At 40.6% G+C, this 23,511-nt stretch overlaps 1 protein-coding gene and 1 long non-coding RNA gene across 2 annotated transcripts in view; one reads left to right on the top strand and one right to left on the bottom strand.

The window, feature by feature from the left end:
- Positions 1-9,478: 9,478 nt before the first annotated feature.
- Positions 9,479-13,545, bottom strand: irf2bp2b (interferon regulatory factor 2 binding protein 2b). The gene is made up of 2 exons (XM_043252389.1): positions 12,596-13,545; positions 9,479-10,380 (listed from the first exon to the last, which is right to left on the bottom strand). Exons 1-2 carry the CDS (start codon positions 13,356-13,358, stop codon positions 9,653-9,655), a joined length of 1,491 nt encoding a protein of 496 aa, XP_043108324.1. The 5' UTR covers positions 13,359-13,545; the 3' UTR covers positions 9,479-9,652.
- The window catches only part of LOC122354243, a 15,072-nt gene continuing 1,947 nt past the window's right edge, over positions 10,387-23,511 (top strand). Inside the window, exon 1 of the long non-coding RNA XR_006252094.1 lies at positions 10,387-11,583. This is a non-coding gene — a long non-coding RNA (uncharacterized LOC122354243). The remainder of the gene's footprint in view (positions 11,584-23,511) is intronic.

Here is a 23,511-nt window from a genome sequence, read left to right on the forward strand (position 1 = left end):
CACTGGTTTACATTTCATGGTCACTGAAACACTGAAAAAGAAGCCTTGTGTATGATATAAAGCTCTAGTTCAGCGTTATTTAGACTTAATTGAGGCTCAGACTCTCTGTAATCATCTCTGATGTGTTTCAGAAGGCAAAGATTTCTCAATAGTGACTGAACGGCAAACAAAGAGTTAATACACTAACCATTCATAATGTAGTTTCTGGCTAACACAGATACACATCCAGTGTTTTCTTTACTCTGACCCTCAAACACACACACACACACACACACACACACACTCACACACACACACACACACACTCACACTCACACACACACACACACACACACACACACACACACACACACACACACACACACACACACACACACACACACACACACACACACACACACACACACACACACACACACACACACACACACACACACACACACACACACACACACACACACACACACTCACACTCACACACACACTCACACACACACACACACACACACACTCACACTCACACACACACACACGCTCACACACACACCCCCTGGACTTTGTGTTCCTGTCAGTCTGTACTCACATGGCCTGAAGGCAGCGGTCAATGTTCAGCGGTGCTGCTCTCCAGATGTGATGGGTGTGCTTGTGTTTATTTTCTTAGGCACAGATCTACAGGGTCAAAGGTCAAGTGAATGTGAGATAAGCCCGGCCCAATGACAGGAGAGGGGCGGGGCCAGCCTCACTGGTTAATGACTACCATGTGCTTTATCATCCTGGTTAATTCATAACATTTAGAGCTCGGTGATGACATGAAGATCGATTCGGACCGTATGAAAACATTTCCAGACTTATATCAGCCAAAAAAGAATGTTTTCAAGGAAAACACACACACACACATTTTATATATATAATTTTTGTTCTTATGTTTTTTTTATGTATATTTACATTTTAGGAAAACATAAGTTATTGTATTTATTTATTTTTACTTATTGTAAAAAACTATTTCTTAATGTTTTTGTAATATAGTTATTTATATATGTATATACATATATATATAATTTATGAAAATTTTCATTTTTTCCAACTCATTTCCTATGCTTTTTATTTATATATTTATTTTAAAAATAAAAGGTTTTGTTTATATATGTATTTATTATGTATAAATACAGCATATATTTTAAAATATTTAAATGTATATATTTATATTTATATATATATATATATATATATATATATATATATATATATATATATATATAATAAACATATTTTTCTTAAATATATACATGCATGCCTGCATATTTATTTATGCATAAATAGATTTTAACAATGTTTTAACATTTAACATCGACATTATATGATTAATATTTTGCTTCCAGATGGTTAAGCAACTCTCATTATTCAGCTCCAGCCTGAAACTCCCAAAACTATTGTACCTGAAAGAATTACTATAAAGTACAAAAGCGCTGGCCGCCGGTGCGCGTAGCAACTGTTGCAGACAAAACTGAGAAAAAACAACAACAAAGCAACGAAAGGCGCACAGACGCTGGGAGTTTCTGCGAGCTCGACCTTGCCAAGGCTCTTCACCACACCCACACACACACACACACACACACACACACACACACACACACACACACACACACACACACACCGCCTCGGAGCGGACCGCAGGCCAGCCAAAGGCCACAGCTCTGTGTTGTGCAACTCTTGTCAAACAGAGCCTACGGAAAGGCCTGCTACACATTAACAAATGAGGTCAGAGCAAACTCGTACTCCCTCTTTTCTTTCCGCTCCTCCGTCTTTCATGACTTCGGCCCATGCTGGGTGGATCCCGGCTAACAGGGAACATTCTCACAACTTTCATTTTTTAAAAGTTGCATACATGTTAGAACGAAATGTTCTCATTACATTGAGAGAAAGTGGTCTTGGTATATATATATATATATATATATATATATATATATATATATATTAAAGTTAAAGCAAAACATTGTAGGAAATGTTTGCATAACTTTTAAACAACGTTAGAATTGCAGTAAGAAAACTGGGCATGCTTAAAATATGAAAAAATAGTTCAAATAATGTTGTATTTTGGGTCAAAAAGCTACTAAAACATTATCAGAAACAATGTTGCAACCTTTGATTAATGTTATAACTAGAAATTATGTATTTATTTTGTATACATAATTATATTATGTATTTCGCGTGAAAACCTTTGTAGAACACATCAAGGAATGTTTTGGAATTTCTAAACATTCCTAGAATTTTTAGACTCTTGAGAGTATTCCGAATATTTTTAGTAATGATACATAGCAACGGTCCGGTTATGATCAAACTAAACATTATAATGCTTTTGGGATATTAAAAACAAACCAGTAAGTTTATATAGTTAAAATAAAAGTTTTTATGCATTAAAATAACTTTTAATGCATTTTAACTTTCTTAGGAAAGGAAAAAATAAATGTTCAAATGTTCATGGTTATATTTTGGGTCAAAAAACTAACAGAACATTTTAGTTATTTTGGGTGAAAGCATTTGTAGAATGTAATTTTTATTACGATAGTAAAACATTACTAGAATTTTTACATTTTTACAGTATTGGGAATTTTTAGTAATGTAAATTTTTTTATTTTTAAGTTTTTATTTGTACTTTTTTGTGCAATTTTTAACATTATAATCACAATAAAAAAGGCCATTTTAAGTAAAATGTGTAACACACACACACACACATACACAAAAAAAAATCATTTTTATGATCTAAATACATCACCCGTGATATTTTTACTGCAAAGTGTTTGAGTGATAAAATTGTTTTTTTTACACTTTTAAATAATCATCTAAAGGGGCATTTTAACAGTTTATTAACGTTAAAAAACAACGTTTTTATCATCTAAATATGTCGCCTGGGATATTACTATGCAAAGTTTTCGTCTAACACATCCGAGAGCCTCTAAATCGTGTTCAGGAAGTCCAGTGCCATCTGCACCAAAACACGGCCGTCTCCTTGAAAGGCATCTTAACAAAAAGGAAGGATATGAGAGATCCACTTTAAAGGGCCAATCTCTGAGATCTGGCTTCCTGTAACGGGACACCGTGTTCAAAGCCGCCACACGGCTCGGGAGAACGAGGCCGGAGTCGAGAGCGCTCTGGAATAATATTTCAGTCCTCCTCCCAAAACTGGCCTCTTTAGACGCGGCGCTCAGAGGAACACCGTCATTTCACCGCCCAATAACTGAGGGAGGCTTTCGTTACGAGAGACGGAATCACGGGGGGGAAGATTTCACACAATCTCTCTGAACCTGGCGTAAAAAAGAAAAACGTTGGGGTTCGTAAAAGGCCAGTCAGGCGCATGTAGAGACCGAACTACATAAAGCATATCTTATGAGCCCAACTCTTTGATTAATTATGCTACTAGAATTATTGGAGGGCCGTTTCATGTCTCGGCTCAGTCTGGCCGTTTGATTGGTTATTCTCAACTCGAGCCTAAAATATCACCATCCAAAAACTCTCGGTAACCCACATACTTCCACGACGTTCATTAGTTCAGTCCATCTCTAAGGCTCTCTGGAAAAAAAACAAGATAGTTAGCTATTTTACCAATTTTTTTTCCAGTAGTTATTAACCAAAATCAATCGCAAAACATTTAAAAATTTCATTAAGTTTATTGGTTCAGTTAATATGTTCCTGTTTTGGCCTTTTCACAAAATTGCGACTTTTAATTACGATTTTGCACGCCATTTTATGCAGCGGTTAAATGCTATTTCTCGTTATTCATTGTTCAGTTGTTCAAAACATTTCAGTTGGACTTGTTTTGGAACGTTAAGAGGACGTTTAATATTAACGTTCCCATAACGTCCCAAAAGCGTTCTTAACGTTACCGTTTACGTTCAAATAAACACGCTTTCTACGTGAACGTTCAAATCATCGATATAGCATTCGAAAGTAACATTTAAACATAACATTGTTTTAGTTGGATGTTGTCTAATGTTCTCTAAACGTTACTGCTTGTTTCAAAATGTTCAGAGGACATTGCCGTACTAACATTACCGCAACGTTTGAAAAATGTAAAAACTGAACATTGCTCGGAACTTAATGGGAATGTTTTTAAAACGTTCTTAGAACATATTTTCGTTAGCCGGGAACAAAAGGTACAAAATATAAATATTTTAAGCACATCAACCGAATTTAAAATACTAATAATATAACAAAGCTGTAAATAAACTGCGCTGTTTTTTCAGTGACGCATAATCAAACGAATTACTTTTCCTCCCGTTACGTCGTTACCGTTACTCACACTAAAAGGTGACGTTATTATGACTTAATTCATTCGAAATTAATTTTATAGTTCATCTGAATGGGTGCGCAATATTTGACGTACAATAAACTCCGCGCTGCATGTAAACGATATTCTTCGTTGTATTTTCCCGCCAAAATAACGGATTCATCTATAATAAGCGCTGTTTACGCTTAGAGGATAGCGTGCGCATGCGTTGTGTTACCGAAATGGCAGAAGACATAACTCGGGGGGGAAGAATGATTGAGTAAAACACGTCATGTTTGTTTTTTTGCGCAAGTATTCTCGTAGCGTCGCAAAGCTCAGCTGAGCCACTGATGTCACATCCCCGATGTATTTACTACGTTTCCGGACCTGGATCGCTTCAGATGTGTTGCTGTTTATGGAGGCAGCTCTCCGATTTCATCAAATAACTTCTTAATCTGTGTCTCGAAGATGAGCCTTGCGGGTTTGGAACGACGCGAGGGCAAGTAACGACGATTTTCATTTCGAATTAGAGGACAAGGATCTATTTTTTGTGTCTAGTGCAAAGCAGACTCATCAAAGGAAACGAGGTGAAAGATTAAGACTCCAATAAAACAGGCCTGCGCAAGGGTTAAGAAGACTACATTGACTCAGATTAACTCCTTCGCCGCCGAGCGGGAGCACTGACGTGGCTGTTTGCTCTTTCTGCAGGTCACCGGGAGACGAATGCACCGTTTGGCGACACGTCCCAGGTTCAGAGCGTGTGCCGTCGCTATATTTGGTGCGACATAAAAAGCCTTCCTCCAGATAAAGGCCTGCAGTCACCAGGACACGAGTTCCTTTCTTGGTGCTGCAGTGCGTGTGATTGATGGCCGTGAAGCTTCGCCTGTATTCTGTCTAATTATAGTGAGAGCAACTGCTGGAAATATCCGCCTCGCTCGCTCCCCCCTGCATTCTCCGCTTTCTGTTTTTTTTTTGTTTTTTTTTGTCAGCGCAGGGGCCCAGGAATGCGATCTGGGGTGTTTGGCTCTGTGCATGTGTGTGTGTGTGTGTGTGTGTGTGTGTGTGTGTAACACACCAGGAAGCCTCGGGCCAAATGGACAAAACTGCTGACGTGGCAAACAGGAGACTTTAACTCTGCCGGCTCGTTCCGGAAGTCTTTCTCTTGTTGAAGGATTACACAGAATTCTTTAGTAAACAGCCGCAAACTACACCAACCTGTTTAGTGTTGAATCGCAACATTTCATGCAAATAAGGACTGGGAATCGTAAAAAAAGCAAAGGTGTTTTGACTTCTACGAAGGGATGAAAATGATGTAATCCAGTTAGAAGTGATGGCTCAACCCAGAAACGTTCCCAAAACCGAATGTTCTTTCCGTGTCGTTATCTGAATGTTATTCATACCATTATTTTATACCATTCTTAACATTTTTAAAATCTTATTTATACATTAAACATTTTACATGGATGTTTTAGTTACACTTTATTTAAGGTGTCCTTGTTGCAGTGTAATTATACATTTAAGTACCATGTAATATTAATGAACTACATGTACTTACTATATGGTTAGTGTTTGGTTACTTGCATGTAGTTGTGCATAATTTATTGTGCTTATTATAACAGCAGCTGTAAAAAGGGCACCGTAAAACAAAGTGTTAATGTTTTGTACATCTCAAAATGTTAAGAGAGCGTTCAAAACTAACGTTCCCATAACGTTTGCAAAAAAATGCGAAATTTTGAAAACTGGATGTTCCGAAACATTCTTATAACATTATAATATATATATATATATCTGGGACCATAACTTCATCAGTGCTTTTAAGCATACTAACAAAATGATTTAGTTGTAGTTATATAACAAAAGGCCTTTCTTAAAAGGTTTATATGCTTGTAAAAATAAAGCTTCTTTATTGGCAGCAGTGGTTCCATGTTGCACAAAAAGAGCTTTTCATATTATTAAAAAAAAAGATATTTACTGCCTCTTTTATGAACTGTTGCACGAAAGCTTCTTTAATTGCATCACCCAATAAAGAGTATACTGTTAAAACTCTAAACTTTGCAAGACACTGTATTCCTGCGAGATACTGCTCCTTGCTAATCTGGAATCAAGCGTCTTAGTCTAAACAAACCAACCCAACCCTAAACAAGTACAGCGGGGTGAACGCACTCCCAATCGAGATGAAGAATGACACCGCGTTGACCTAAGTTCGCTGCTCCACGATGCAACCGCATCCAAAGTACTTTTATTTTGAAAATGCACCATGCCAACCTGAATCGAAGTGGCTTGGTGTTTGAGTTGGTGCCCATCACATCAACACGTGCTCCATTTCGCCACATTTTCACTGGCGCATGCGTGCTCTGAAGCGCGTACAACCACACGATCCCATACAAGACGACGGGAAAGATCTCGATGGTAAATTGTAATAACCTGACGGTAAGCAGCGAGGGAGGGCGGGACGGCTGCGCAAACAAAAGACAGAAAGAGCTGCGGCGTAACCGGAGTAGAGCGATTCATCTCTGACCAGAGTATTCCCCCCCCCCGGGGTGTTGAGTTTCGACGAACGCCAAAAAGACGTTCTTGGCATGACTGGAATTCTCCGTCTGAATCGTCCTATCGATATCGGCTTTCGATTTTGATACCTGCTCGGTGCGTGTCACGACGACTTTTTTCGCAATCCGATACGCTTCAATGGGCCGAAAACAAAAAGATATTCGATGGATAAAAATAAAGCAACCGAAACGTTCCGGTTGCAGAAGCTAAGTCTGTTTTCCAGGTCACGGCGGCGGGGAAGGGGTTAATTGGAGCGCATGTGACCTGTGTAAGAACAGATCTCCATTCATTTGAGCGCTGTGCGAGAGAGCGAAGAGGGAGAGGCGGCCGACCGAGCGTGACTCAGGAATTCCAGCACAGAGACCACGTGATACGCCACATTTTATTAAGCATATGCTACAGCGCGCCTCGGATAATAGAGCTCGGCGGTTTAAGCCTGCGCCACAATTAATGCATCCGAACAGTTCAGTTTGATTAAATCTAACAAAAGCCGATTAGCGCAGGACCGGGAAAACAACAAGCTCGAGCGTTTCCATTAGTTACCATTAGTTAATGCATTAACTCACGCACGCATGTTGGGTTTTTCAAAATGGTAGTCGGTGAAAACGCACCTCGTCTTGGCCGGTTCACAAAAGCATGTGAATAAAGTTAACTCATATCTATTCAACGCATTGTTTAAAATTTGAATTCACAATCAGTGAGGACCCTGAACAGTTCTGTTGGACTGTTCTCATCAAATCAAACAAAAGCCGATTAGTGCAAGACTAAGAAACGACCAGCTCGAGCCTTTCCATTAGTTAACATTACTTAATGCTTAACTCACAAAGGGGAATAAAATATTGATGCATGTTTTTTGTTTTTAAATGGTAGTTCATTGTTCATTGTTAGTTCATGAAAATGTACATTTATAATCTGTTTACAATCTGTTATATTCCTTAACGTTAGTTAACTACAACAAATAATTAATGCATTAATCTCAGTTACATTAGTTACTAGTTACATTTTAACTCACTACACCATTTTGTAGTGTTGCCTTTGAAACATTTAGTAAATTATGCACAAATCAAAATGATGCGTTCGGATGAATGCATTAACTAAAAATGAGCTCTACATTTGTTACAGTACTGCTTCATGTTACTTCATTAAAATACTTGTAGTAGTTAGCATGTAAATATTTATTTATTGCACTGTATTGGTTAATGTTGGAGTTGAATTGAAATGCTTTAGGGGTGTTTTGTTGTTAGTTTATGGTAACTAAGTGTATTTTTAAAGTAAGAACTAGCCTTTTCAGATGCTGAAACGCCCCATCTGTAATGTTTAGCATCGCAGGTCTTTATCCACCAAAAAAGGCCAAAGGAAAGATTGTTTACAAGCTCCTCAACGCACAGCGTGCGAGTAAAAATAGACGCGGAGTGTCGCCTTGCACGCAGCGTTCGGTTACTCCACATGGAGGCCGAAAACAATGTGCGATACAAGTCACAGCCTGCGTGTTAGAGGAGGGCAAAAAAAAACACAGATACTCTTCCAAAATCAAGCATTCTCGGGTTACTTCAGCTTTGCAAACAGCCACGATATCGGTTACCATTATCGAGGGGCGACGAACTCCCAGCATGCACCGGGACAAAATCTCCCGAGTGTTGTTTTTAGTTCCCTTTTCGCACTCTTTGAGGTCGTTGCGTCATCCGCGGCGCATGATTCAGCGAGGGCAGACAATAAAGCCAACCACAGACATGTCAGATTGTTATTACAAGGTCAGAAATTGTATTTGGCAATTTTTAAACAAGTGCATACAATACAGCTAAAAGCGATTCAGTTCTTGCCAAGTGCTTAAAGAGTATTAGTCACATTCTGTGTTTAAACATGGACTGCCACCAGGTCTACTAGTACACCGAGCGTTCGCTCTGAACAACCACTGAAAGGGGGAAGGGGGGAGTTTGTTATAGCGCGTACATACCGTTTCATCTTCGGAAAAAAATATAGAAACACAATGTATTCAAAAAAGGGAAAATCAAAAAAAATTATACAGCCATGTTTACCAAGTGTACAGTTCCCTTAAGTTCAATATGTACATGTCCGGTTAGTTCACGTTTGGATGGTATGCAATACGATTGGTGGCCCAGGTATTAAAAAAAAAGTACACTTCTATAAAGAGCTCAATTTTTCGCGCGCTAATTTTGTACTTGATATACTAAAAAGATCAACTAAATGCTCTCGGCTGTGCTATTTTGGGGCACCGGGAATATTAAGACAAAAACGGGGTATTAACATACTAACGTTTTAAAAAATGTATTTAGTCGCCGCTTGCCGAACACTTGAGTACGCTAGTGCATGAAAGATGGCGGTATGTTAAAAGCACGATTGTGTTTATATTCACGGTGTCCCAAAACAAGCACACTTGAGTACACTTAGTTGGTATTAAAAAGTACGACAGAATCATTTGTAGTGTATTAAGCACAAAATTAATGCGCTAAAAAAAAGAGCACTATAGTGCTGATTAATCGCGATTAATCGCATCCAAAATAAACATCGTGTACATAATGTGTACTGTGTATATTTATGTATATATAAATACACACACACAAAATAGTTACGTTTATATATTCATATTCTTATATAGAAACGTTTATTTTACAAACAATATTTTTATTAAATATATTCGTGCATGTCTGTGTATATATATATATATATATATATATATATATATATATATATATAATATACACAGTAAACACACACTTTATTTTAGATGCATTTAATTGCGATTAATCGTTTGACAAGTACATCATCGAAATTTTTTATAACCTGGGGGATGTTATGCGCAAAAAAAGGAAAAAAGAAAAATCAAGGGTCCCGTTCCTTTTTAACCTTTACTTCCCCAGCCAAAATGGTGGCTATTTCGCCCTGCATGAACGCCCAGGGTACGTTGGATCCAACGAGCGGGCATTTCTCGCCACTCGGGCAGTAAACATCTCCCTTCGCCCCCTGCTGTTTGATGCTCTCGCAAGAACACGGGAAGCAGAACTTGTGCGACAGCACCGACGGGCACTGGACGAAATGTGTGTCCTCGAGGCGTTCGTGGCACAGGGTGCAGCACAGCGGCACGCTTCCGGGCGGCCCCGAGGAGTCGGGAATGCTCTGCGGGTGCCCGGCCTGCGGGTCCATGTCTGGGATGTGCGCGGTGGCCGTTCCCAGCGGGAGCCGCCTCTGTCCGGCCGAGGGCGACTGCGGGCTCCCGCTGTTCCGCCGTCCCGCGGCCGACATGGTCGTGGAGTGCACCTGGTTCCCCGCGTCTTTAGGCGAGCCGGTTCCGGCGTTGTCCGCAGCCAAGATTAGCGCTGCCATCGGCGACTGGCCGTTCTGCGCGGCGGTGGACGCCTCCGGAGGTGTAGTGCGCGAATGCGGGGAGATGGTGGAGGGAGGAGCGGCGGCGAATCCCGAGGGCATCTTGAGCACCTCGGAAGGAGACGGCAACCACGGCTGACCCTCGCCGTTCATCTTCGCCGCGCTGCTTTCCCCGTCCGGCTCCGGAGAGGGTTTCCTTTTAATGCCTCGAGAGTGCTTACCGCGGTCTGCAGAGAGAGAGAGACGAACACTCGACTTAAAAACTGAACGTCCATTTTTAGATTCCAATCTGGCTCGTTCTTATGGAAGCGCAATTTCACCATTAAATACAAGATTAAAAAAAGGTTATGCCGACTTTTTTGTCGCACAAGTTGCAATTCCGTGAAAAAAAAGTCAAAATCTGCGCAATATAAACTCACAATTGCGACTTTATAAAAGTCGACTTTATATCTCAGAATTTTAACTTTAAAACTCGCAATAAAGTCTTCATTAGGTGAAGTTAGAAAGGTCACACGTGACGTAGGCCGAAGTGTCGACTCAGTGTTTTTACGAAGCATACACACACACACACACACACACAAAAAAAGAAAAACGTCGAAATAGTCAAAAATGGTAAAAGTGAAAGTTTTAAACTTTTTGTCGTTAAAAGTGGATAAAATTAAAAAAAAAATTGCTATAAAAGACCCCGTAAAGACCCCATTGGCCGTTGAAGTCCACTATATAGAGAAAAGTCCTGGAATGTTTTCGTCAAAAAACGTATTTTCTGTACGACTGAAGATGAAAAACATGAACGCCTTGGATAACATGGGAGCGACGTCTTTTTCGAGAAGTGGTCTTGAACCTTTTATGCTAAGCATGACACGCTTACAACTTCGTAAATAATGGCAGAGGGAGGCTAGCCAACATATACTACATGATTGAGGATGTTATGCTAGCTCACTTTGAAGTCCTTCCAATCACAACAAACTGACGCAAAAATGTGCGCCTTGTTGCTAGGCGACGATTGACGGACGACGATTTCTAGAATCGGCTGAAAATATCCGTTTCGAGAATCAAAGTAATAAAAAAACACGAAGAATCAAAGTCTAAAGTAAAGAATCGTCTGTGACTATCAAGCCCTACTATATTTTCTATGGAATCCGTCACCTCAAATCTGCAAAAAAAAAGTGGCTTTGACTTTAAAAACTAGCCTTAACTTCTCCAGACTGCGGGAGATCGTGTAATGTATTCCAGGATTTAGAGACGCAATACTTTGCTAGTTCAGCGCTTCATGCATGACCTGTTGTTGGCACTACTTTCTGGCTCCAGAAAAAAAATGTGCCATGCGCCGACCCCCGGATGATGAAATGGCAGCGAAGTGCATCTGCTACGCTTCCAAACACTACAAATGCGTGATCCAGAGAGTTCCCGGCATGCTTTGAAGAATGCAGGTACAAAATAATAAACTAGTAAGAATTCAGATGCGCGAGTTAGAATTTGAGAGCGTGCTCTTGTTTTTAAACAATGCATGTGCACGGTAAAATAATAGTGTTACAGCATGCTTCGACGTCTCAAATTAACCTGAACATTAAAAAACGCGTGAGTATACAAAAACCAAGAGTTTAGAAGCATAACAAATATTAAAAATAAGAGAGTGCACATAAAAACTAGAGTTTGGAAGCATGCCCTGGTGTTTTAATAGAGAAGCGTGAATAATCCCGAGCGTGTTCAGATCTCTAATTATTCTAAAGATTGAACTTCAGAGTCACGTTTTCAACTACGCTTTGATTTTTTAAATATGCATAAATACACAGCATTTTTTTAAAGACTGAACAGTTAAGAACGAGAACGTGGAGGGCAAATCTAAAGCTGAAGAGCACGCTCCGACGGTTTAAACTACTCTAACTGTAGACTTGATTTATTTATTCGCTGTTTAACGCCGTGCCAGCATCAAGGCTATTTTCAAGGCCATCTCAGAATATTTCACACGAGGAGAACAATTAACAAAAATTATAAAAAGACATTTCAGATCTACTCTAGACAATAATTCTAAAACGCATTCAGGTAAAATAAAGAACAATTGCATTACAGCACGATCTATCAAAACATGCTTCACGTTCATTTTAGCTTGCCAGGTATCTCTGAACGGCCGGCTAGTTATGTATAAAATAACATTTTATATTAAATAAAGATCACGAAGATGATTTTTAAATTAGTACTATGCATTGCAAAATGACTTTTATTTTCTTAACATTTAGATTTGTACGCTCCCTCGGATTCCAGATTTTAAGATCACTGGAAAGCTTATTTATTCAGCTTCCAAATTTTAGTTGCATTAAAATGACCCTCGAGGCTGGTTCTGCGCTTCGGGGTCAGATCTACACGCGATCTGACGCCTCGCTCGATTTGAAGTCTACGTGCACGCGTGGAGATGAACATCCGCGTGAAAGCATCGCTCGGTACCTGTTTTTAAGGCACTGGAGCTGCTCTCGTAACCCATCCGGTGCGCCAGCGGCGCGTGCTCCTTCTTAAACCGGGAGTCGAGGCTCTGCAGCGTCATCAGCTCCCGCACCGTCTTGCCCTTCTGCGTCCAGTCCTTGTGCGCGTCGCTCGCGTCGCTCATGCTGTCGGCGCGGTGTTTGTCCTTCGCGTCTTCCGCGCGTTTACCCAAATGCTCCGCCGTTAACGCGACCGGGGGGATGCCCATCTGCACGGATCTCCCGTTGAGCGCGTGCACTGGCGGGATGGTGCCGTTGACCAGCGGGACCAGGTTGGGAGGCACGGCGCCGGTCCGGCGCGGGTTCGGGCTCTGGCGGTTCAGCTCCGGGGGCTCGTCGGGCTTTGGAAACCCGTTCGGCACCGGGATCCCGTTCGCTTGCCGCCCCCCCTGGTACTCCGGACCCAGTCTGGGGGGTCTTTCCGACGCGAGCGGGTAGCGATCCAGCGGCTGCGGCGGACGCGAGCCCGGTTCCGTGTGGTTCATGCTCTGCATGTCCTTCCCCGGTTTGCCCACCGTTCCCGGTGATCTGCCCTCCTGGAATCCGTGCGAGCGTTTCATGTGCCGCGCGTTTTCGATCACAAACTCGATGCGGTCCGCTCCTTCGTAGTTGACGCATCCACGGCAAACGGGCTCGGTAAAATCCCAGATCATCGCCCACGGCATGCGGGGCAGATCGCACAAATAACACGACTGCCTGCGCGAGGCAGGGACCGCCGCGGACGACATGCTGCTGGAAACGGGGACGCGAAATGCGCGGTTGGATTATTCTCCGGATGTTGCGCGCTCTGATGGGGGGGGAGGAAAAAAAAAAGATAAATCTCGTCGTAGTTTCCCACCGAGAAAAACGGCGAAGTTACGCTCCGAAGTTCATGGCAGTGTGCGCGCTACAGAACGCGTCCGCGAGCTCTCGGTGTGGGAGCGGTGACGTCACCGCTTCTATTTACTTGATTCTTCGAAGACCCGCTCCGCGCATGCGCGCCGCGCTCCCTCCTCGACGAGAGCGTGTTATTACAGGCGTCGTCTCACGGTGTGGAAGAGCGATCAAAACATCTACAAAATGGGGAAGCGGATCAGAACGGAGCTAGGAGACGAATAGAAGTGCAATCGAAACGTTAGATTAGTGAACTCAACGAATCGTATTAGATATAGCGCCACAAAACCAGTCGCAACGAAAAAGCTCGGACTTAATAAGCTTTCCTTTGATGTATGGTATGAGAGGATATTTGGCTGAAACACATCATACAGCCTGAGGGTGCAAAAAGTGTATTTTTTATATTATATATTAAAATATTGGGAAATTACGTTCATCAAATCGATATATTTGACCCATAATTTATAGTTGGTTGTTTTGTGGTCAGAAAGACTGATTGGGTTTCCTAATACGCGGTTTAATTTTCCAATCATACACGTGTTTATATTTTGGATAAAGTGCATTTCAAAGATGGGAACTTGTATGCAAAAATAATGTGAATTGTTTTATAGCTTTTCTGATGTCAGTATCTCTTTCCATCCTGTTAGTCTTTGATAATATCCATAAAACAATGAAACTCTATGGGGGAAAGCAACAGTACATAAGGTCAATTCAGTTAAACCGGGACGCTTTTTACCACTGAGATGATTGAATGATTGCTCATTTAACATATTTGCAATGGAGTTATGTTGAGTTGAGTTATTAGTGCTGTCAGTCTAACACCGAAATTGGGTTTATAATAGCAAAACATGGCTAAAAATACGAACCCCCATCCTTCAGGGAGCAACTCTAGTTCTTTATTTGTCTTGGATTTTGTGAAAACAATCAAGTTTTATTGACTTTTTAAAGGTTGTAGAGTTCATAATGTTCTGAAGAACAGTAATAACCCAATTGTAGACCTAATACGATGGTAACCAAAAATCAGATCCAAATATGGGACAAAACTAGGAATAGATACGCAGCTAATTAAGACATTCAGTTATTAAACGAACGGTATCACACACTAGATTCCCAACAATCAAATGGGTATCTGATTTCAATGTCTTAATACTTTGGATACAGTGTTGAACTCAAACTTTAAAGATGGAAACCTTTGATCAAACAGAACATTAATCACTCTCTAATCATTTCAGCGTGTTGTCAGTATCACTTTATAACATCCAAAAGACAATGAAATCATCCTCCAAGAGCAAACAACAGTATTTGCAATGGGATATTATTGGTTTTCACTCAAAATGTCAAAACGTCCATCCTTTGGGCAAATTTAGCTCTTTATTTCTGTCCCGCATGGCATCCAGTTTTTACGTGAATGATCAACTTTCATTGACTTTTTAAAGGTTGCAGAGTTCACGCGGTTCTGCAGAGCAGCGGTGACCCAACAGGAGATCCAAAGCAATGCACGAAACCGTTTTGAGCGCACTGGCGATGGCTGCGAGTAAATCTGATCTTAAAACCCTCACATTCCAGAGCTCCTGCCAACGCAACGTCACGCGCCACTGCATCCCTTTAACTCTTCCATAACCTCAAACTAAAAAAAAACACACAAAACAACCGCTGGAATGAGCTTCTGACTTCCCAGCAGTTCTTAGGGAGTTTTTATTGATTTAATCAGTAGTGCGCTTGGGAGCCGTGTGTGTCTGGAATATCTACGGCGGTAGATTATTCATCCGTGCTGGACTTCAGCCTCAAAGCCTGATTCATGCCTGCCAAGAGCATGTGATTCATGACGGCTGGCAAAATTATGGAAAGTCCCTCAGAGAAGACCACGTGGTTAGTGCCTTCTAAACGTTGGGGGTTTTTTTCATGCACTTATGCATGACCGAAAGTGAGCCGGCCAATAATTTGGCACGTAGGTCGTAGGTGCAGCTCTTCCAGAAATGAAAGCAAACATTACGATTGTGTCGCGCAGAGAAATAGGGAATTGTGTCAACGCTGCAGCAGCGCAGTTTCCCCCCTCTCCCCGATCAGCACACAAAGCTGATTTTCTCGGGCGAGGCGATTCTGGAGCCGCAGGCACCGAGTGGGACTTGTTTTTGCAGGCACTCATGAGGAAGTAAGAGAGCTAGGCACGTACCTCACCCATCCGCGGAAAAACAAACCAAGCCTAAACTGGCAGCGGGCCAGAGATCCGCGAACATGCGAGTCGCTGCGAAGCCAAAAACACGCTGACAGCGAGTGCATGTTGGGCGCAGCCCAGAAACGCCATCAATGCTGCTTTTTTGCATTTCTGTTTTGACAGCGGCAGAAGTTGCAGCCGCTGTGATGTGTCTGAAACCGAGGGCACTATGCGAACGCACGGGTCATGCGAATCTCCTAAAGGTGACGCAACGCGTAGCATTAGGCCTGTCAGCGCGCCTAAACGCGCGAGTCAGCGGCGGCAGGGAATGTGAACGACACGCAGAACGGCGTTCGAATGGAACGCATTGTTCGCGGTGTTATGGCTTCAAAGTGCAGCCTAAACACTTTCTGCTCGACGTAATCCCCCCCCCCCGGTGACTAACGCGCGAGATTAGAGCACATGTTGCTTACTGGCGTTTTCTCTGGGGTCGGGCGTTTGCGCAGGCTTTCCCTTGTCGTCATGCCAGCAGGTTTTCTGGGTAAACCTCCCCCTCCTAAGGCTCTTAGGTAAGCCGGTTTAATAGAATTGGAACATCCCTCACCTAAGGCCTTGTCTTGAGAAACTCGCCCCCGGTTACCTCGATCGGACGGCTGCTTGATTTTATTTCTGTAGTCTTGTGAATCCGCTCCATGTTGCGCAATCTGCTTTACAGGGATATTGCGTGTAGACGGCCAGCAGACGCGTGGTTTACTAGCTCAGGGATTTGATGGTTACTAGCGGCCACAGAACACTGACCTAACCCACAATATAAGCATTTAATATTGCACTTAATATTGCATTATATATATATATATATATATATCACTGCTAGGCCTGAAAAATACATGCATGGCAATAATATATTATGCACACTCTTAAAACAAAAACATTGGGAAATCTGTGTGTGTTTTGTGCGTACAGTTAGACGCTGACACAATTTTAGCTCTTGACCAAAACTAATAATAATTCTCATCACAGTTAGAGGAAAGGTTAAGGTATGAGCCATAGTTGACTATTCCATTGTTATTTCTACAACATTCAAGCTGGTAAAAGGTCTGTATGTAACATAGTATTACGTTTGTACATAAATATATGCAGCACACGCATTTATGTACAAATGCACACGTAATCCTGAAATGATTCATATCGGATTATCGTCGTCATAAACGTAAGTTCTCAAACCCTCAAAACACAAAAAACTAGTTGTATTAAAATATGGAAGCCCGTCTCGCAATTGTGAATTGTTTTTCGCAATTCGGGGCATTTTTTCTCTTGAGGCACGGGGATGGAAATTGTTCGTTTAGTTCTGAATATTCCGAATCATCCCAAATGCAATATCAGGACTTTTCCGCCCAAGAACTAGTTCAAGAGGGAAAGCAGAGCAAAACTTTAATAAGACCCTTCTGAGAAACGGACAGGACCACGGATCCAGACCGGAAACCAGACTAGTTCCTGACTTTAAAACATCTGCCCAGATTATGAATGTAGGTTAGTGCTTTTCCTCTCACCAATATCGGAGCTTTTGTGTTCTCTATTTTTCATTGGGAGTAAACAAATTATTTATATATTGTATATTCATATAATTGATTTCATATATAAATATGTGTAATATATAAAGAAAACATTTTGTGTGTATATCACAAAAACTTTTATTTTGAAATGTGATTAATCTTTCGAAGGCACTATTAAAAACGTTGTGGCAACATTGGATTTGAACATATAAAGCAAAAACATATTTTTTATATTCTAAAAATGTTAATGCGTCTTGTTTGCACAGTTATTTTTAATATTCGAGAAGAGTTATAATGTTGTTTTCTTGCCATGATTATAACGTTATTTATATAACGTTTCTTCCAACATTTTACTAACGCTTTCACCCCTAAAAATGTTTACTCTTCTTGCATTTTACTAACTTTATTTTCAGTCAAAACATACTTCTATAGAAAAGTTAATGTTCGTTAATAATTTCCTTCCACATTCTAGTAATCTTATTTTTTAACTACAATATTTGGACTTATTTATTTTTATTTTTAGTACTTTAAGAGCGTTAAAAAATGTCTAATGAGATTATAATGTTATATATTATATATATATATATATATATATATATATATATATATATATATATATATATATATCCTCCTAAGAATATAAAGTTTAAGGTCCTGTTTTGTATTAAAATTCTACGTTATTATTTATTTTTGTGTTTATTTTTAAAAACTAATGACCGAGAGTGTCGTTCTGCCAACCTATATTTCTTTCTTTAAATTTTCTACATAATAACGTTTTAAAACTGTTCCATAAACATCACTCTAGGAACATTTTGTCCTAAGACTTTTACAGCGTTCATAAAACGTTAGTAAAACATTAGCTCCCTGTCCGCCGTGTGGTGTATTACTGTGAAGTGATGCAATCTGATGACTTTCATCCGAGAGAGAGAGAGAGAGAGAGAGAGAGAGAGAGAGAGAGAGAGAGAGAGAGAGAGAGAGAGAGAGAGAGAGAGAGAGAGAGAGAGAGAGAGAGAGAGAGAGAGAGAGAGAGAGAGAGAGAGAGAGAGAGAGAGAGAGAGAGAGAGAGAGAGAGAGAGAGAGAGAGAGAGAGAGAGAGAGAGAGAGAGAGAGAGAGAGAGAGAGAGAGAGAGAGAGAGAGAGAGAGAGAGAGAGAGAGAGAGAGAGAGAGAGAGAGAGAGAGAGAGAGAGAGAGAGAGAGAGAGAGAGAGAGAGAGAGAGAGAGAGAGAGAGAGAGAGAGAGAGAGAGAGAGAGAGAGAGAGAGAGAGAGAGAGAGAGAGAGAGAGAGAGAGAGAGAGAGAGAGAGAGAGAGAGAGAGAGAGAGAGAGAGAGAGACAGAGAGAGAGAGAGAGAGACAGAGAGAGAGAGAGAGAGAGAGAGAGAGAGAGAGAGAGAGACAGAGAGAGAGAGAGAGAGAGAGAGAGAGAGAGAGAGAGAGAGAGAGAGAGAGAGAGAGAGAGAGAGAGAGAGAGAGAGAGAGAGAGAGAGAGAGAGAGAGAGAGAGAGAGAGAGAGAGACAGAGAGAGAGAGAGAGAGAGAGAGAGAGAGAGAGACAGAGAGAGACAGAGAGAGAGAGACAGAGAGAGAGAGAGACAGAGAGAGAGAGAGAGAGACAGAGAGACAGAGAGAGAGAGAGACAGAGAGACAGAGAGAGAGAGAGAGAGAGAGAGAGAGAGACAGAGAGAGACAGAGAGAGAGAGAAAGCTCCCAGATCCTGTGTAACTCACACACACCGCGTCCCTTTAATAATTCAACAAAAAGCTTTGTACGGCACGCTTTGATGTGCTAAAGCCGTTTAATATTTAAATAGCACATTTTCCAATTAAGCATTCCCGATTTAATCTTGGCGTAGACGGGGAAGGTGCTCGCTGCGTGCTGAATAGTGAATTATACAAATAGCGTTTAATGTGAAGAACTTAATCCAGCCGAGCGCTTCTATTAACCGCGGTGACTTTTCTCGAAACCAGTCGGTGCATGCATGGAAATAAAACCAATCAGTGATGTAATTGCATGTTCTGGTAATGCCGTGAACATTACTTCTCGCCCAGTGAGAGCCTGGCCCCTGATTGGTCGGCTCGTCGCACAGGAAGGCGTAGCCATGGAGACCGCGGCCTTATCTGGATAGCCTGTGTGACTAACCACTTCCTGTTTACGATGTTTTGGTCGCATTCCCTTTTCGTGCGAGCAGACCTCCCTCGCAGTGAGATACGACAGGAAAGAGCGCGGGGTTGCCATGTTTGGCTTTGATTTGACGCATGCGCTAGATTTCCGCGCGCTCGCTGCTGAGTGTGCACGCCGTAAATCTCAGCATCGCCTCGACGGGATGCCGCCGAAGGGAGGGGCGGGAATAAATATTTCGCTCGGGGTAATCAGCGCAGAAACACGCCACACTGGAGGACAGATAAACAACTGTGAGATCAATGCAATGGATGTCGGTGCATGTTGTAACGTTTAGCGTGAACCCATAAATATCAGCGCGCTGGACGTTTTGTGCTGGAGCGTGCCGATGCACTGACTTAACCTTCATGAACGCTTTAAATATTGTATTGGTGAGTGATACATAAAAAGAAAAGAGTGTAGCTTTTATTAAGGGAGCAAAACAAGTGGTTTAAGTCCCTGAAGAAGATACACATCATCGCATTTCTCTACATTTTTAAAAATGAAGAGATATAAGCAATAAAACTAATTTTTGACCCGGATGTGCATGGAGTGCAGTATTTTTTGTAGTAGTTACATTAACGTCAATAGCATTCGTAAAATATATTTAGCCTTTTCTCTGTGTCTCACGCACTTAATTATGCTTTTATGATATTTATGTATTTTTGTTAGATATTAAATAAACGTGGACCGGTTCTGAGCCACCACGAGTCATAAATTCAAAGGACTTTAACTGAATTCTATTGGCAATTTCTTACAATGATGTATTCGTATATGAATATAAAATATTAGCGCTGTGAAACGATTCGTGTTTTTCAAATATTTTTAATATTTACATAATAAATGTGTGTGCACTGTGTATATTTATTAAACACACATGCACGTGTATATTTAAATAAAATATGTATGTTTAGAGATTAAATGCATATATATAAATATATATGCATACAAATATAAACATGTAATTATTTTCTAAATATATACTGTATATTTGTGTATTTATATATATATACAGTATACATATACTATGTAACAAAAGCGTATTTTTGCTGTGATTAATCGTGCACTAAAAAAAGTGCATATATTGCATCGTATTTTTTGTGGTTCATCAGTAATTAGAATCATTTTAATAGTTAAAATCTTCTATTTCCGTAAAGCCTGTCAATGGAATAACCGTAAAAGCATTGAGTCTATATTAATAACACCTCACCGATCACACACGACGTGGTTTTAGCTGAAAAATACTACATTTTTCAATCGTGAAAACAACCTGCAGGCACCGAATGCATTTAGCGGAAAGAGTTTTTTGAATCGCTCCGTGTTTTTGCGCCAGCCTCCTCTCGATCTGGCCGTGATCCTCTTTGCGGGCCTGGAAACTGGCGCGGCGCGCTTCCAAGGCAAAGGTTGATGGGAAAACGCGCGAGCTGCCAAGCGAGCCCCGCTTGCCGGCGTCAGAAGCGCACACGTCTTTGTTCTCGGAGACCTGGTGTCCCGCCAGCAGCCTCGTTGCCGTCTCTGCATTATGGCCGCTTTGGCCAAACGCCCGGCGAACGCAAGCGCGCAGACTCTCCCGCTCCTTTCTCCGTCTCTCTCTCGTTTGTCGCGCGTCCATCGCATCGCTCCGCAGCCGACGAGTCACCAGAGAATCCAGCTGCGGCGCATCTGCTGGAAAACACCAGCGGCGGCCGAGACACACACACCGTCACATTTTTAAAAATGAAGAGATATAAGCAATAAAACTAATTTTTGACCCGGGTGTGCATGGAGTGCAATACTTTTTGTAGTAGTTACATTAACGTCAATAGCATTCGTAAAATATATTTAGCCTTTTCTCTGTGTCTCACGCACTTAATTATGCTTTTATGATAATTATGTATTTTTGTTAGATATACATATGTAGGTTTAATAAATGTGGACCACCACGAGTTATAAATTCATATAAACATGTAATTATTTTCTAAATATTTCTAAAAATATTTACATATACAGCAGCAGAGATACCACGCATTAAATATCATAAATACGCCAATGTCATTTTAAAGAAATAATTAACAAGCTTTTTTAGTTATTTGACTCCAAAGCGCCATCGTTGTGGGATAAAAAAAAAATAAATCACTTAATTTTTCTTGTATTATAATATTTTAGAGCTTGCCGTAACTAGAAAAGTGTGTAGTTGTTATTAAAAAAAAAAAAAAAATTATTATTATATATAAAAGGTATAAAACTACAAGCGGTCTGTTTGGTAATGCATTAATGTATTATACATTTATTACGCTATTTATTCATCTCTGTTAATGCTAGGTACTAACTCGTGATTTTAATAATGCATGAAATTAGCATGAGCGAAAATTAATAAATGCTCTAGTGTTAATCGTATTGTATATTGTAGTACAATTAAGGCGTTTTAATTATTGCTTTTAAAAAAATAGCTATCTTTTGCTTGCCACACCTGCATTTATTTGATGAAAAATGCAGTTATATAGAAAATATAATTTATCTCTGCATCGCTGCTCCAGCCGTTCCAGTTGTGCCGATTTTCACGGCTTCCAACGTCGCGTTTTTCCAAGACGGACAAACAAGCAACTGAACAGAAGGAAAATATGCACGAAAAATGTGCACGTTTTCTTAATACCGATGTCGTCAGTGGTTTAATCGGCCTGTTTCCTGACTCGCATCTGGAGCCAAACGAGGTTAAACGCAAAACAGGTCGGCCCTGATGTCATGAAGATTTCTCCATGCGCTCATTTCTTCCCGGAGAAAGGCCGTAAACTCATCGAGGATCCTCGGCCGAACCCCCCCCGGAGCGTCTGACGGGAAGACGGACGTCTTTGTTCTCGTTTACTTCCCCCTCTTTAAGCTCCGCAGAGGTAACCGGCGTTAGCGGTTTTCACACGGCCTCCAAAAATAACAGGAGCGCGGTGAAGTTCAGAGTGATGTAACCGAGCCCGGGGCCAGAACGGCACATAATGACAGCTTATGTAACGTCCAGACAGACCGCCATCTCTCTCTCTCTCTCTCTCCACCTGACGCTCATCCTTCTACTCTTCTGGGTTAATCAGTGGAGCTCAATACGTCAAGCATCACTTTTCCTGCCACTGGGAATGATCTGAACGCTCTTTCGTCTTCACCTTTTCTCACCAGGAAAAAAAACAGGGAAAAACTCTAGTTGCATTGGTCGAAATGATTTCAAATGAGACGAAGCAAGGGTGAAAATACAGCAGAATGGATAGCTGTATGGAGGGACTGTTATTGTGAAGGGTTTGATACGTGGGGTCACCGCAAAAAATATGATTCGCGAACCTGGGATTAATGCATTAAAAAATAGATCAATTTAAGGAGGTCGTGCAAATTATTCAAATGTATAATAATAATAATAATATAGTAAATAAATACATGTAAATCGACAAAAAAAAAAAAAAAGTCATGTTTTAAAAATGAAAACATTGTGCAAATAATCTAAATAAAAAAAATAAATGTAAGGAAGTTGTGCAAATTATTAAAATGTAAAACAGTGATGGTGAATGAATAAGTGAAATAGATTTTGTGTGAATTGATGCAAAAAAAGTCATGCATTGACAATAAAAAACAATTATGACAATCGTATACATAAAAATAAATAAATGTAAGGAAGTGCAAATGATTAAAATGTAAAATAATAAATAAATAAAATAGAAGTTAATTAATGTAAAAAAGTCATGTATAGAAAATAAAACAATGATGTCAATTGTACATAAAAAAATATATAAAGTTATTAAAATGTGTTATCTCCGTCTATCTTCATATCGAGTGAGTGACTTCATTAACAACGTCAGGGCTGTTCAAGCGTATTATGAAACTCGCTGTCCTGAAACGATTAGGAGATATCACATGCACATATTTCATAACCTCTCTGCATTTATTCGGTCAAAAATACAGTGCATTTTTTTTTTTTTTAAAAATCCGAAATAACTCTTTTCTGTGCCTTGTTCTGTATCTAAATCCGATTGGACGAAGTACAGCAATCGTCTGAAACAGAGATCTTTTGCTTTCGATCAACTCAATGCATCCTCGACGAATAAAAGTGTTAATTAATCAATTCTACTCTTTCTGACCGTCAAGTGTCGATCAGTCCGATTCACGTCAGCAAAAACAATCATAATAATCAG

This window comes from Puntigrus tetrazona, chromosome 11 (genome assembly GCF_018831695.1).
Source record: "Puntigrus tetrazona isolate hp1 chromosome 11, ASM1883169v1, whole genome shotgun sequence".
Classification (NCBI taxonomy): Eukaryota; Metazoa; Chordata; class Actinopteri; order Cypriniformes; family Cyprinidae; genus Puntigrus; species Puntigrus tetrazona.

Bases quoted from the DNA above. Each gene is read 5' to 3' on its own strand.
- irf2bp2b (XM_043252389.1), bottom strand. From the start codon at position 13,358: ATGTCGTCCGCGGCGGTCCCTGCCTCGCGCAGGCAGTCGTGTTATTTG. The intron at 10,381-12,595 runs GTACCGAGCGAT...CTCTCTCTGCAG, and splicing joins CTCCAGTGCCTTAAAAACAG to ACCGCGGTAAGCACTCTCGA.